The following is a 14,380-nucleotide window of genomic DNA, read 5'->3' as shown; positions in this document are numbered from 1 at the left end:
GCTGCAAATAAATAATTTCAAAAAGTATTTAGGTATACTAGATTACGCACTTAGAGCGTTTTCCAAGGGCTTTCCTACATATGAAATACTTTTGAATATTTGGTGCATTGCATAAGTTTTTAAAAATTGCGGTAAAAGATCAAGTCTCTACAAGGCTCACACCGAATTGATAAAGGCAAAAAAATTAGCTAAAAATAAAAGAAACTGCTCACCATTTTTCGAAAACCTCTTGTGATTTAATTCCTTTGAGTTCAAGGCCTTCTTTTCAAAGCATGTGGAACTAATAAAAAGAAACCTCTCGAGCATATCCTCGAACTTGTCTCTTATCCCGTCGAAATAACCCAAGAAGTACTGGTTTTCAACAGAACAATTTTCAAGGTTTTCCTCAAGGAAGTAAATCTCCGATTTATTTAAAGAAGAATGATTAGTCACCGCCATCATTACGCATTCTAATGTCTTAATCAAAAATAGGTCCGCAATGCGTACTTGTGTGGGATTTCATTGACAAAGTAGGGAACTTAAGCAATGAACGTTTTCGGGGCGACGGCGACTTAGACCGGAAGTTAAATCATGACCCGTGCATTACTGCGCATGATTTAGCCAACTTCCCAGCCGTCGCAGGGACGTCGGCGACGTGAAGAGCGGGTGTTTGCCGTCGTGGTGAAAACGTGAGTGTTAGCTTTCTGTTTTGGTCATTTTTGTGACCTCTAACAAATGCTATTTTTCGAAATCTTACTTTTGATTTCATTGTTAATATACAGGTGACTTTTTAGCTCGATTTAACTGTTCTTTTTTGCCTTAAATTCGTCGTAACTTGTGAGTTACTCTTCTTTCTAGCTAAACGCATATAATGGCCAACTCAACAAGTACAAAATCGTAAGTGAGAATAACAATTGAATCTGTCTGTAGATTTGTACAAAAATATTCAGCCAGGGTGTACTTTGAACTCATTTCTTTGACCATTTCTATTTATTTTCAGCGGGAAAACAGTAGTTTACAGCGAATTGCGATAGTTCACTTCTCTACTAATACTGAAAGGTTTAGCTCTGAGTATAAACATGTAAACATGTTACAACTGCTTGGTCTCGCTAATTTCACGAGAATGTTATTTTAATACAATTAAGTGAAAAGTTCATTTTTAAAAACCTTTGGAAAGCGAGTTATATTTTCTTGAGAAATCAGTGCCTCCAATAAACTGAACTTTTCTTTAAACGGACATTTATGATTTGAGGGAGCTTTCCAAAGTACACAGCTGGATATTGAATTGTCTTTTTATGACAAATGTTTTTTTTTTACGGTCGAACCAGCCCAAGACTCCATGAATGGATCGATTATTTATATAAACGTTCTAGCTTTCGTTAGTCAGATTTCGAAATTCAGTATTCATGCATGCGTAATAAACAGCTAATTTGTGTCAAATTAAGAATTAAGAATTCGATATTACTGCATCTGTTGGAACTTTCTCCATTCAAAAGTTTGAAAGATTTTTCAATCTAACGAAATTCTGAGATGCTGTAGTTTCTAAAATTCATTGCTAATTACGCATGCAGGAATGCTGAATTTTAATTCTTATAACACAAAAATATGCAAATGATCTAGCCATAAATGGTTGCTATGGGTTTATTCTTGTCCTCGTTCAACTGAAAAATAGCTTTTCATGTCTAGTGTTAGAACTTTTACAATAATTGTTGTAAGGTAAAATTTGTATGTCTCATGGACAACCAGACAATTGCACCAGAATTTTAAATTAGCCTGTTTCTGTTCTCTGTTGCATGTGCAGCTATCAATCACAAATAAACAAAACAATCTTTTTTTGTCTTAATGTTACCTAGAACAGTGATGGAATGGACAAAGCAGCATGACAAGGCTCTTCTGGGTGAAATGACAATCAGTGATCTTTTTCAGTACAAGAAGGGCACTCCAGAAAGGGGTCAATTATGGGATTCTATTGCTGGTAATTTAAATGCAATGGATTACCCAAAGTTTAAAGTTGCAAAACGGTCATGTCGCGATCGTTGGACACTGTTACGCACAAAGTATAAAAGAAGGATGTCAGAAGAAATCCAAGCAACTGGAATAGATGCTGAGGTTGGAGAACTTGATGAGATCATTGAAGATCTTATTGGAAAAGAAGATGCTGCTATTGACAGTGATAAAGAAGGAAAGAAGAAAGCTGAAGCTGATAAAAAGGCAGCAGAAGAAATGCGGATTAAGGCTATGGAACGGTTTGGAAACACCAGAAAAAGAGGTGGAGAGGATGGAGAGGAAGGAGCCAAAAAGAAAAAAAGGAGAAGTGGCAGTGATGCAGTAGAATTTCTCAGAGAAAAAGCAAAGTTAGAACATTCTCTGAGAGAGGAAGAGCTACAGTTAAGGAAAGATCAACAAAGCCAAACACTGTTGATATTAAAGCAACAACAGCAGATGAATCAAGCATTGCTCACCCTCATGGAAAAAATGTTGCCTAAAGAGAGGAATTAACTGTTAATTACTGTAACTTAATTTGTTGTTGTTAGCCAATGGTGTCTTTTTGAATGGCACTTTGCAGAGAGAGATTTGAATTTATGTTCATTAACTTTCATAGGACAATGGCATTTATGAAAGAAATGTTTATATTTTCATGGTATAATCATTTGAATTTGCTTATTATGATAAATGCCTCTTGGAAACTTTGGTGGCTTCTCATTCATGCAGAAGCTGGTACGAAAAAAGACAAATAAGGCTTAAACATTTTGTTGTTAATTTATTGGTTAAAATTGTTGGACTGTACATGTTGAATATATGTTTATAACAAATGTCTGAAATTTTGTGCCTCACAAACTCTGCTACACCCAACAACCCTTGACCATGATAGGTTTCTATGCATTTTTTTTAAAATCAGCTGATTGGGAGGGGCTGCTCCTCAGATTTCAAAAGGTAATGTCCAAGTTATTGCATTCCATAACTGTTTCAAATTATAAAATTTCATAAGAAGATAAAGTTCTCTTTTCTTCAACACATCAGCTATGCAAAATAGTCTTGCAGGGTGGGAGGCTCAAGGTCAAAAAATGTTGCAGTATTGTTGCCATACAAGCAACTCAAAGCATTTTGCAGAAGTGCACAAACAATGTACATCTTTCCAATACTGCTCATTCCTATCTTGAGATTCTTTTTAAAATCCATGAACTTGAAATATTCTATGATATCTCCAAATAACCACTCTACAGACACCCTTACTGAACTCATTGAACTATTGTATGCTTCCATCAAGGGAGTAAGGTGGGGGTTCCGGAATGGCCCCTGAAGATGGACTCTTAGGGGGTAAGCAGGGTCGCCATACAAACACATCGGTAGCCCTGTTGCTGAGTAGGCATAGGCTTCCAGGTTGTGAAGTAGCCCAGAATCATGCAACATCCCTGCATCATGCCTCCTACCCTCTAAAGTAAAGAAAAAAAAAAGTAATAAACTTAAGGTACTTACTATATAATTCAACCTATAGCTTCCTAATTTTAATATACAGCAACAGAAGTGATAGTAGTGATCTTTTGTTCTTACATTTGCTCCAAACTTCTAAGATCAAGCAGTACTTTTTATATACTGCCATATATAGGCAAATGACTTTTCATTAAATTTTAGCCATGTCCTTTAAAAACTGCATCGGGTTATTCAAATCAATGCTACCCCTATTTTTGCAAACAGTATTAAAGTAATATTGTTCAATGGCACTTACCCACAGGGCCAAACATATTGGCAATGAGCCCATTAGGTATGGCAACCGACTGAAACTTGAGAGCATGTACTCTCTTGTGCCCATTGTAAACGATTCTCTGCATATCTCCTGGTTTGGAGATCGGTCGTACGGTACCATCAACAAAGCCAAAACAGTTGTCTAGAGCTGCTCCTTTTTCTGTGATGACAGTGGCATATTGTTCAAGCAATCTGGGATTCAGTATAGTGTCATTCCACTGAGTGATTCGGTGGCCATGTGCATCATAGATAAAATCCATGACTCGGTTCGTGATCATGCACAGTTCAGGAACAGGTCTTCCAAAACGCGCGATCATATCGCTGTAACGACAAGGATAAGCTAACCGTTTTAGTAGCATACACAGCCCTTCCATTCCATCGCATATAGTCCTCTGTGGGCATTTGAAAGTGGGTGGAATCCCGAGTACTTCTCTTAGTGTAGGAAGATCTCTTTTCTCTACGCGAAATTCTGCTTTGCATTCGGCTTCATCTATGTTTTCGAGGTCGAACGGACCATAACTGTCCCAAGGAAAATCTGGGTTGCTTGACTGATTGTTTTCCCATAAAACGAGAAATTCATCATCGGAAAGTAAATTTTCAGCATAACACAGCAGTGTTAATTCTCTCGTTTCTTTAAAAGAAGTCATTTTTTTCTTTGGAAAGCCACTCCGTCGCCGTCTGAATGAACTTGCCGCTTAAACAGTTGAATTTGGCGGGAGGCGACGGCTACATCGGTCCCAGCTTCCCTCTGCCACTCCAGTCGCCGTCGCCCCGAAAACTTCCGTTGCTTAAGTTCTCTAGTGTTTGGAAGGGGTTTTTTGAGCGGAAGCAAACCTGTCGCTCACTGTGAGTCAACTGTACTACAGGGGTGATATTAGGCCTGGAATCAACAGTCTGAATAGTAATTTTTGTGTGGGAATTATTTGAACAAATACAGATTCACAGGAGGGATCTGGGGTATTAACTTTTCCTTTTATCAAGCAATATGCCTTTCCTTCCCTCCCTGGAAGCTTTTTGGCGTGTTTTTGAACGTTTGGTAATCGTCTTCAACAAATAAATTACCTCTTGGTGGCTTAGGCTATTTATTTGTTTATACGGCAATACTGGAAATACTTGGAGCAGTAAATATTTTCGTAACAGTCATTGAAAAAAAATTGAAAAAATTTCTGCTACTACTTTTTAACTCGTGGATACACGATAGCGTAGAAACGAGTTCTTGTGGGCGCTCTGCGATATGCAAATTAGCGTGGACTCTTCGTAATTAGTCGTAATTAGTCGACTTCGAACTCGAGATCTATCCTTCCGAAGAAGTAAGTCCAAATTCGTGGCGCTATTATGATTGCACTGATCGTTGCGATATTTATTGTCTTTACACGCCTGTTTCGACATTTACTATGTTGAAATGGACTTCAAATGTTTCAGATTAGTGCTATGATCAACTTAAAAACCAAATTTGAAGCGCCTTCGAATCGTCCATGCGCTGAACATAACGAGGACCAGCGAGAATCACGAAGAGTTTGTGAGTGACAGCAAGCTGTTGACACAGAAATTCCCACGGAAACATGTACACATGACATTAAAAAAAATGGTAATTTGCAGCATTATTTCTTTCTACGCCAATTTGGGTCTTTCCGTTGTAATCATTTCGTTTTGTTATTCTTCTATGCAAGCGTGACTGTTTTGATGGTAAGAATGAAAGATGATCGCTTTCCACAAGTCGTTGCCGAGCACGTGACTATAATCTGGCCGGTGTTGTTTTGATCACTTGACGATCTTTTTCGCTGAAAATACAGGACGACTTCCTATTTCAAGGAATGTTTTTCCAATTAATTTCTATCGCATCGGTGTAAAAAAGTACAGGTATATGGGTGTTCTGAAAAACAAAAGGGAAATTCAAAACCACGAGAAATTGCGAGTAATCGGCCTCTTGTACTACACGCGGGTTTTTTTGGTGTAACATGCGTGTGTTTCCCGTAAGTTACAAGCACTTTACGCACGTGGGAATGCTGCAATCACGAATTTTATATTACGTGAAAGTCACGCATGTGGTTGTTTGCTCACTTCACTAATGTTTGTTTGCTTGTTGTTGTTTTTTTGGTATCCTGGAGTATTTCAGGAGGGGTTGCAGACTTAACTGTGGAATAATTGTTTAATGCAGGGTTGTCAATGAAGGTTGCAGTTAGAAATTATCCAAGATGCTAAAGGAGCTGCCTTGAAATTTCAGGACTGTCTTTTGTAAATGGTTGTTAAACTGGACAACTCTTAGAAAGATGACTTCAAACTTAATTTTAAAAGGCCTGTTCTGGTACCAAATGAATAAGCAGCATTTCCTTATTAATAGTTTTGCAAGTTTCTCATTATAAATTCCTCTGAAAAAAGAGAAACAACTCTTTTCATAACTATTTACTGCTTTCTTTTGTTGCTCTCTTAACTTAAAAACAATGTACATCATGATAAAGTAATTTGTTATAGGACACCGTGAAATGAGGCCCAAACAGCTTTATGATCTGTGAAATGTGTTTCTAAAACATCTGCTTGTATATCAATGTTAGATATATTTGTATATATATGATCAATTACTGTGTTGTTGTCAGTTGTATAAGTTGATATGAACTGTTTGTAGTGGTTATCCCTCACTAGTAAATTATACAAAGGTCTTCTGTCTGTTTCAACAAGCCAATTTATATCAAAGTCTCTAGTAATGATATTGTTGTCTGGTGAAATGTTATTTAATACCTCTGTTATTGCTTCATAAAGTTGTCTTACAGGCACGTTTGGGGAGTGATATCTCCCTATGATTGTCCAATCCTCAAACCTTGCTAACTTAATTACTGTTATTTCAACACCATGTATATTGTGACAATAGGGGTATCCAGGTAAGTATGGGATTTTACTGTACACAGCTGTACCACCATAAGACCTTGATCCATTGCTGGAATTAAGGTTATCATTACGGAAGAGAACATAACCAGCAATGTCATACATGTCATTATTATCTTGAGAATTAAATCTTGTTTCTGTGAAAATATTGATATCAGCACTTAGATAAATTAAGTCTTTACGTTTATCTCCTATGTGTTTGTGAAGAGACCTAACGTTAAGATAACACAGTTTAAGAAGGGAAAATGTTATGTCATGGAGAGGGAGGTGCAAAGCTTAAGTTTTGCAGTTGTTCTTAATCTCTCCATCTGGATTAACAGCAATCTTGCTTTCACACAAATCAGAAATATATAGGCCTTCTATAGCAGTCACTCTACTGAGTCCCATATAATGTATGTGTGGAATAGTATTTCTGGTACTAAAATCCACAACAATTCTACTGTCAGTATCACCTTGTGACCTGTGAATTGTTTTTGCTGCTGCTGGACGCAGTGGAAATTGTTTTCTAACAACTTGTGCTGTTCTGTTTCCACCTACTGCAAACTGTGTAGTCACAGGGTTTACTGGGGTCCATGTGTGTTCAATTCATTGTACATACAAATGTCTTTTTTCATTCTTTGTTTTCTGACCTACATCTGAGTGGTCAAATTGTACCCATACAATACCAGATGGTTTGGTTTGTTGATGTAACTGAACTAGTTTAACAACATTTCCAGCACCATTTGTCATGCCATCTTCGGTTCATACATTCATGACAAGGTGTGTTCTTTCACCCTCAGCAAGACAAAGGGTTGAGGCTAACTGTTTTGTTTTTCTTGGATCATTGGGTATTTGTCTTAGTATTTTGTTTCTTAGCTCTGGAGAGATAGCTCCAATAACACTATCTTGAGCATTTATTGTGAATTTGTTTCCTGTGGCTGCATTATGGGCCCTTTGTTTAAATTCATCTACTTTAGCATTCTGTATAAATAGGTGAGCTGCATCTATTGGGTTGTTGATGTCTTCTTGTATAGCTCTCTTTAAGTTTTGCAATGTCAGCTACTGTGTGTTTACCTTTACGCAACCTATTAAGTAATTCTACAAACAATTTGCTGTCTCTTTGACCCATGATTTCATTAAGTTCAAACATTTTAAAGTGTTTATGCCATAAACTGGAAGAAAGAACAGAATAAATCTACATTTTTGAGGTCTTTGAAAATATGAGCATCCATAACAGATTCTAATTGGAATAAGTCACCAATAGCAATTATGCTCACACCTCCAAAATCCTCTCTACAGCCTTTTATATCTTTAAGCCTATTGTTTAGTTGTATTGCAAACATACCATTTCCTACCATTGAGATTTCATCAACAAAAATCAATTGACTTCTCAAAGTGTTTAGTCTACTTGAATCAAGCTGTTTGTAATTTCTCAGTGATTGATTGGCAGGAATGGCCAGAGTGCTATGAAGAGTGTCACCCTTAAGCTTTACCAGTTGGAGCTAATAGTATAACTATGATCTGATGAAAACCATCACCAGCTCTAGTGTTATAATACTTAAGCACTGCCTGATACAAAGCTTTTGTTAAATGCCATTTGTCAACACCAGCCCCTGCACTGAGGAAGCAGTAGAAAGGGGTTTCTGAGGTTTTAATCTGATGTAAAATGTGTTAAAAAAATTCTTTTTGCTCTTTATCGGGTGTCTGGACCATTTGACGAAAATCAAAATCAGGTAATTCATTCAATATAAGTGATTCATTATTCAGCGATGTTGATGAAATGTTGAGATCATCAAAGAGGTCATAGTTTTCACTAAAATCAGGATGTAAATCTTCATGAGATCCAATCCTTGAACGGAATTGGTCAATGGAGATCCGCATATTTACTTGTGTGCTTGAGCGAGCAACAACAACAATCCAACTAACTAGAAACTCAGTTTATTAAAATAGATAACACTCTTGACAGTTCAAGGCAAACAATAGTTTCTTTCAGTTTGTGACACTTTGAGACACTCGTGAGACATTTTGAGACACTAGTGAGACTCTTTGAAGCGCAACCCGCACAAATACATTCAAGCCGACAAATGTTGGCTTGCGAGAGTACAATGACTCCTTTCAATCTGACACAACCCGCACCGAAGGTCCAAGCCGATAAATGTTGGCTTGTGAAAGCGTAAAAGCTCCTGTGCAACCTGCACTGAACACAAGCCGCGTTTCAGCGTGTTGACTTACGTGAAAAAATCTTTTGTTATAGACACCTGAAGAAATAACGAAACAAACGCCTCAGATTATGAAAGAAAGAACACAAACCAGGTGTACAAACGTAATCGCCTTTCGTAAGAGCTTAATCGTGAAGCTCCCACAACAAAATTGAAAAGTTAAAGCACGCAAAGAACCCGTGAAAATATGAAATGACTTATCCTTACCTTGGAAACAAAAATCCCCAAGAAACAAACATGAAATTCCGAATAAGTTCTCCAAAACCCAACGACTGAGAAGAGAAATGGCCGCCGTACAATACACTATGAAAAAACGCCGACTGGAATCCAGTCTTCACGGCTCACTGAACGCAAATAGAAACCACGTGACAAGCACTTCTCTCTCGTGGACAAATAAATAAAGAAATAAATTTCGCGGGCGTTGACTAAGTGTGGGAAATTCCACACAAAAATTGTCTTCAGTTTTTAGATGTCATCCTTTCGCGGGCTTTCGCAATATTCGCGGGTTTCATAATTTTCCCGCTGACCAAAATTACCGTGTACTCTTACCCTCGACGAACACCTTCGATATAGCGTCACCCTCGATTGCATGCTCTCCTGACATCCGCATCAATGTAGCCGTCTTAGCTGAACTCTTTCTGGCTATTTCACGTTGAAGGTAAGGCCCCTGAGAATTTACTGTACTAGAAAGTCGTAGAAACCTTGCCGGAATGAAATGATGGCCATGCTGACCGTATAATTGTAGTGAATATTCTGAACGCCAAACTCGAATCTGTCGTTGTTTTCATTCGTATTAATGGTTTGTGTTTCTTTCTGTCATAAAAATCGTTTCTCCAGTGATATTAAGTGGATTTTTAGTGAAAACAGTTGAGATTTTGAGCTATAAGTTAGGTAATGCGTACTTTTTTTGCGATGCTTGAAAACATGCTTAACCTGATGTTAACCTAATTAACAAAGATATCGTATGTTTAAATAATCGTGATTTAGGTGCACGGACGCGAACCCAACAGCTTTCTGAAACGAATTGCGGAGAACGCTGAAGGAAATGGCTGAAGGCAATCCACATGGTCTTGAACCTTACACGAACATGCAATTTCGTATGTAGCTCACAGATTGAGCTATTGCATACCCAGTAATTCACAAATCTCCTACAGTCAGGGAATACCCATGTTCCTGATCGCATAATTTACCAGACGAGTTTACTTGTCATCCGAGCAAAATAGGACATTTGTGGGACTAAAGTATATGGAATACAGACCAAGAGTAGTAACTAATAGTGTGCTGTTCCATTGCTTTACTATGTTCTAACAAAAGCGTTTATACTTGAAGAATTACGGTGCTGTAAACGATCTGGTAGATGCTCCCTCTCAGATAAATGCCTCTTGTCCAAGAAATGCTACCTATGCTGGTAAGTTTGCATTAGATGCCCCTATTGGATGAATGCCCTTTGTTTAATAAACCTGGCTTAAAGAGGATGATGTCTCTCAAAAATTTTGATATGTGCTACTTACCCTATGTCTTTCTATTTATTTAATTTGCAGCTGTAGCTTTATCGAAAAGATATGAATGATGAATCAAAAAAAGAGGTTGAGTGCCAAAGTATGCCTTGTGCCAATGTCACAAAAGGAACTTCCCTCAAATGCATTGAAACAATATGAAGAGTTTGTGAGGAAAAGAAATAGCAGTGTGCTTAATGTAAACAAAGCTAGAAATTCTCTTTGGACTGTACCACCATCTCAGGGTCCTTTCCTTGGAAAGCATTGTCATGCTGACACTGCCATCACCTCAGTTACATCAAATGACTACACAAATGAACTTGGTATGCTTGCCAAAGATATTCTAACTGATAATGGTACAGTTTCTGACTCTGTTAGCCAAATATCTCCTATGGACTTTCCTTGCTTATCAGAAGTGAGTCATGGTAACACAGAATCTGTTTATTCAAAGTCTTTGGTGAATGGGAGAAGAAATTCTGTGGCTTCATCATCCTCAAGTGAATCAGCACATACTTCTGCTGGTAAAAAACTTACTGCCTCACTACACCTTACACCTATAATGTGGGACAGATCAGGATCCACTGGTACTCCCATTCATCTTGAATGTAGTGAAACAATGTCAGATATGACTGATGATTCTCCATCTTCTGAGTCAGAAAGGGTGAATAACTATTCACCCTTTTCACGAAATAATTTGGTAAGTATCAATTATGTAATTATCATCTGATTTTTCAATGGACTGAAATATTTGGTTCTTTGGTGCTGCTTTGTTCTAGCTGTGCAAGCATAGAGGTACCCCTTGAGCCCATTTTTATCCCTTTTTCTACATTTGTTTATCTTGGATAAAAATGGTGTACTTTGAAGCAAAAAAGTACAAATGCATAGTAAGGAAATCACATCCCTGGAATTTTATTCTTTGTGCCCTTTACACCTTAATGTCAGTGGGCATATATTGTCCATACCATTCTGTATACAATTCCTGTGTTACTGGGAAAGGATTTTGTAACAATCAAGAGCTTCATAAGTTGATGATCATTTCCTTTATTCTCATGACCTTAATGTGGGTGAAACTTTAAGGAGATAAGATGTCAGTCAGTCTCAGGGATTAAAAGGTTAATGTTCATTTTATCTCTTTGTGTCTATTTTACATAAGAAACAAAGAGATCCTTCACACGAGGAAATGTTCATGACATCAGTTGTATCTGGGCAAAGTGATTCTAGATGGCATCTGGATGAAAGTGTCTTTCCTTCAAGTGTTGTTTCATCTAATGACAATGCCGTGTGCGGCTGTGAAAATTTATCCTTTGACCTCAGCAGTTATTCTCCTCCATCAAGTCCAGTGTCAGATGGAAATGAATCAATTATTTTGAACAATTTTCCTAATGAAGTTGAGGCCCCAAATGAAAGATGTTTGTCAGGAAAAAGGCAAAAACCTATGAACTCAAATACTAGCCTTCTCTCTCCTGAAATAAAGCTTGTGCCTCTTCACGAGAAAGCTGTTGCTGCGAGTAAGAAAAAGTCATCACTTTCCAATGGAATTGTGTTTAGGAGAGAGTCTCCAAATCCACTTGGGAATCTTGTTGTCAAGGTGGAGGACATTAAGGAAAAATTAAAACCATATGCTGGAGGAGGTTTTACTCTTTGTGAAAGAGGACGGTTTACAAATTCTGGGCGTAGAGTTGTAAATGACTACTCTGAAAAATCCCTCATTAATGCTTCTGTCTCACGTACCATTCTAGCCTCACCAAAAGTAAAGAAACGTAAAGCTAGATGCACAGTTCAAAATTCCTCAATGAAGAAAGGGAAGAAAGCAAGGCTCCAGCTAAGAAACTGTGCTAAATTGAAGAACAAAGCACACCTAAAGTATGAAAACTTGAAGTTTTCTGAAATCAATACTGTGTCCAGAATGTCAGTTAGGTACAAAGTTGCTTTTCAAAAGTGGGGATTTGTGTTTTCAGGTGCTTTAGACCTTATTAATCAGAGACTGGCAAATCAAAATGCCTTCTGGGATTCATTGGGGTCTGATGGATAGCAGTTTCTATGTTTGGGTCTCTGATGATGGAATTGAGAGAAATGACTTGTTTTTTCTAAAGCTGATCTTAGAAGCCCACAGCTGGCGAGAATTTTAACAATGTTGGTAGGAATATTTTTTTATTGAAGTTTCATAAAGAGAATTCCTTTTTGTGGAGTGTTCAAGTCTGAATGTGTCACACTACATTGATAACCAGCATGAACGTACATTTAGTTTGCAGCCGAACTTCGTTATTAAACCATATGTAGGGGTTGTTGTGGAGAGAGTTGGTCTTTTTTTTTCGAATAATTTTGATATTTTCTTTAATTTATTGAGCAGGAGGTTGCTTTTATAATGGTCACTCATGCAAATTTAAAGATACATATGTAGTAACTTAATTTCAATGAAATTACACTAAAAGAACTTTTAAGAGGCTATGTTTAAGTAAGCATATTATTACAAATCACTTCAAGACTATAGCACTTGCAAAAATTGCTTACAACCAGAGCTATTTATTATTGCTATTATTATAATTATATAAATTATTTTGTTACCTCAAAAATTCATTATTTTGGTTTTCCAATGAGATTTCCAGTTGTATAGTGTACATAACTGCAAAGAATAGTGTAGATATTAACCATCCATTATAAAGAGCACAAATTGGATCTTTATAGAAATAAGGTATTCTTGATGCATGCATTGACTAAGAGTAGGTTGGCATTCAGCTTAGATACAGTTTAGTCATTGAGAAGTGGCATTTCAATGATCAAACAAAACTACAGAAAATATTTATAGGCAAAAATTATAGTTAGTTCATAGGTAAGAGGTTTGGGTCATGGGGTTGAAGGTGAAATTAGAATGCATCATTGAGGTCGGAACAAAATTTTAGGGCGCTTAAGTGACATTGTTCTGCTTCCATACTCCAAGCCCTCCAGATTTTGCTTTTAATTAGCTTCAATTAATTTTTTTGAGAGTATATAACAAGATTTAGGAAGTCTCCTGGTGGCAAATTTGTTATTAGGGTATGGAGACCACAAATTCACCTTCTTGTTACAGATAATTCTAAACTAATCTCGAATGAGTAAGTTGTTTAAGAGTCTTAAACGTTTACCATTGTGGAAGGTTTTGGAATGATTTCATGCAAATTATGTCAGGAGCCTTATACCTTTTGAATCGTTTCCAGGTAAGTTCAGTAAGTTTTGCCAATATTGATATATTTTTTTATAACTCATTGGTATCTTCGCTGAGAACTTCAATGCATCAGTTGTGTCACATTTGCTTCAAATTGGGTTGTTATTGTATGTCGTGTGTCTGGATTTTGCATACTGACAATTTTGACAAATCAAATATTTTTTATATACTTCGGGTATGTTATATGAAACAGACTGAAAGTGCTTAATTTGTTAAGTTCCCAAACGAATGTTGAATGAACGAACTTCGTTTTAAAGAGTCAAATAAAAATATTACCACAAAAGTTGATCGATGTGTGTATCTTCTAACTTTGTTATAACCAATCAACGTTAGAAATACCAGGTTCAGTGTCGTTATGTTGGAAGACCGTCAGTTAATTTTAAGGGCGAGACTATTATGTTTTTGAGAAGAAATTAAATCACTGAGGACAGAAATTATTTTTTTCTCTGTCGTAAATTACACAAACAGGCCAAGACTCGATTCAAGAGACCATGAGCTGAACTACCCATGTTCGATCATCATAGGGTTTCTCCATGTGCGTGATTTTTTCATACTTGAAGAGCGTGGGGCACTTTCGTTGCGATCGTGGATCCACTCGTTGAATTCTGTCTTGTCATACATTGTTTTGCGAAGTTGCATAGCCTCGATGCCTACAGTTTTTGCCAGTCTTGACCAGTGACTTGGTTGATTACGTCGTTGGGCGAAGCACATCATTTTCTGGGTGCATCGTTCGGCATCCTGGTTACGTGTGCCACGAATTTCATGTGTTGCTTCAAGGCAAAACACCGATTTTGGTGGTTTCCAGGCCCAGTTCAAGCTCACCATGTCCTCGGGATTCTCGCGTTCGCGCGCGACCGCGCCGCCTTCTGTTTATTCTCTCT

At 37.4% G+C, this 14,380-nt stretch overlaps 3 protein-coding genes and 1 long non-coding RNA gene across 7 annotated transcripts; 2 read left to right on the top strand and 2 right to left on the bottom strand.

Annotated features, from left to right (window-relative positions):
• The first annotated feature begins 857 nt into the window (after window positions 1-857).
• LOC149041358 (uncharacterized) lies at window positions 858-2,684 on the top strand. Of its 2 annotated transcripts, XM_089181072.1 has the most exons (2): window positions 858-1,038; window positions 1,833-2,684. In XM_089181072.1, the coding sequence occupies exon 2, from the start codon at window positions 1,840-1,842 to the stop codon at window positions 2,476-2,478; it is 639 nt and encodes a 212-aa protein (XP_089037198.1). In that variant the 5' UTR covers window positions 858-1,038; window positions 1,833-1,839; the 3' UTR covers window positions 2,479-2,684. The 2 variants fall into 2 exon arrangements, with proteins under 2 accessions (XP_089037198.1, XP_089037197.1); XM_089181071.1 differs by lacking the exon at window positions 858-1,038 and having other exon boundaries at window positions 1,067-2,684.
• A 39-nt stretch (window positions 2,685-2,723) lies between these two features.
• LOC149041357 (uncharacterized) lies at window positions 2,724-4,522 on the bottom strand. The gene is made up of 2 exons (XM_089181070.1): window positions 3,707-4,522; window positions 2,724-3,413 (listed from the first exon to the last, which is right to left on the bottom strand). Exons 1-2 carry the CDS (start codon window positions 4,368-4,370, stop codon window positions 3,001-3,003), a joined length of 1,077 nt encoding a protein of 358 aa, XP_089037196.1. The 5' UTR covers window positions 4,371-4,522; the 3' UTR covers window positions 2,724-3,000.
• Window positions 4,523-8,504: 3,982 nt separating this feature from the next.
• Window positions 8,505-9,283, bottom strand: LOC149041356 (uncharacterized). The gene is made up of 2 exons (XR_016179389.1): window positions 9,009-9,283; window positions 8,505-8,840 (listed from the first exon to the last, which is right to left on the bottom strand). It is a non-coding gene; the product is annotated as an uncharacterized LOC149041356 (long non-coding RNA).
• A 65-nt stretch (window positions 9,284-9,348) lies between these two features.
• Window positions 9,349-13,785, top strand: LOC113681809 (uncharacterized). Of its 3 annotated transcripts, none has more exons than XM_027198931.2 (4): window positions 9,349-9,459; window positions 10,131-10,209; window positions 10,343-10,994; window positions 11,451-13,785. In XM_027198931.2, exons 3-4 carry the CDS (start codon window positions 10,368-10,370, stop codon window positions 12,327-12,329), a joined length of 1,506 nt encoding a protein of 501 aa, XP_027054732.2. In that variant the 5' UTR covers window positions 9,349-9,459; window positions 10,131-10,209; window positions 10,343-10,367; the 3' UTR covers window positions 12,330-13,785. The 3 variants fall into 3 exon arrangements, with proteins under 3 accessions (XP_027054732.2, XP_027054729.2, XP_027054733.2); XM_027198928.2 differs by having other exon boundaries at window positions 9,357-9,459; window positions 9,789-10,209; XM_027198932.2 differs by having other exon boundaries at window positions 9,362-9,459; window positions 10,116-10,209.
• The last annotated feature ends 595 nt before the right edge of the window (window positions 13,786-14,380 follow it).

Source organism: Pocillopora damicornis, chromosome 8 (assembly GCF_964200805.1).
Source record: "Pocillopora damicornis chromosome 8, jaPocDami1.2, whole genome shotgun sequence".
NCBI lineage: Eukaryota > Metazoa > Cnidaria > Anthozoa > Scleractinia > Pocilloporidae > Pocillopora > Pocillopora damicornis.
The sequence above is the reverse complement of the archived record's forward strand: the minus strand, read 5'-3'. Positions and strand labels throughout refer to the sequence as shown.

Bases quoted from the DNA above. Each gene is read 5' to 3' on its own strand.
- LOC113681809 (XM_027198931.2), top strand. From the start codon at position 10,368: ATGATGAATCAAAAAAAGAGGTTGAGTGCCAAAGTATGCCTTGTGCCA. The intron at 10,995-11,450 runs GTAAGTATCAAT...ATTTTACATAAG, and splicing joins CCTTTTCACGAAATAATTTG to AAACAAAGAGATCCTTCACA.
- LOC149041357 (XM_089181070.1), bottom strand. From the start codon at position 4,370: ATGACTTCTTTTAAAGAAACGAGAGAATTAACACTGCTGTGTTATGCT. The intron at 3,414-3,706 runs GTAAGTGCCATT...TCTTTACTTTAG, and splicing joins CAATATGTTTGGCCCTGTGG to AGGGTAGGAGGCATGATGCA.
- LOC149041358 (XM_089181071.1), top strand. From the start codon at position 1,822: ATGTTACCTAGAACAGTGATGGAATGGACAAAGCAGCATGACAAGGCT.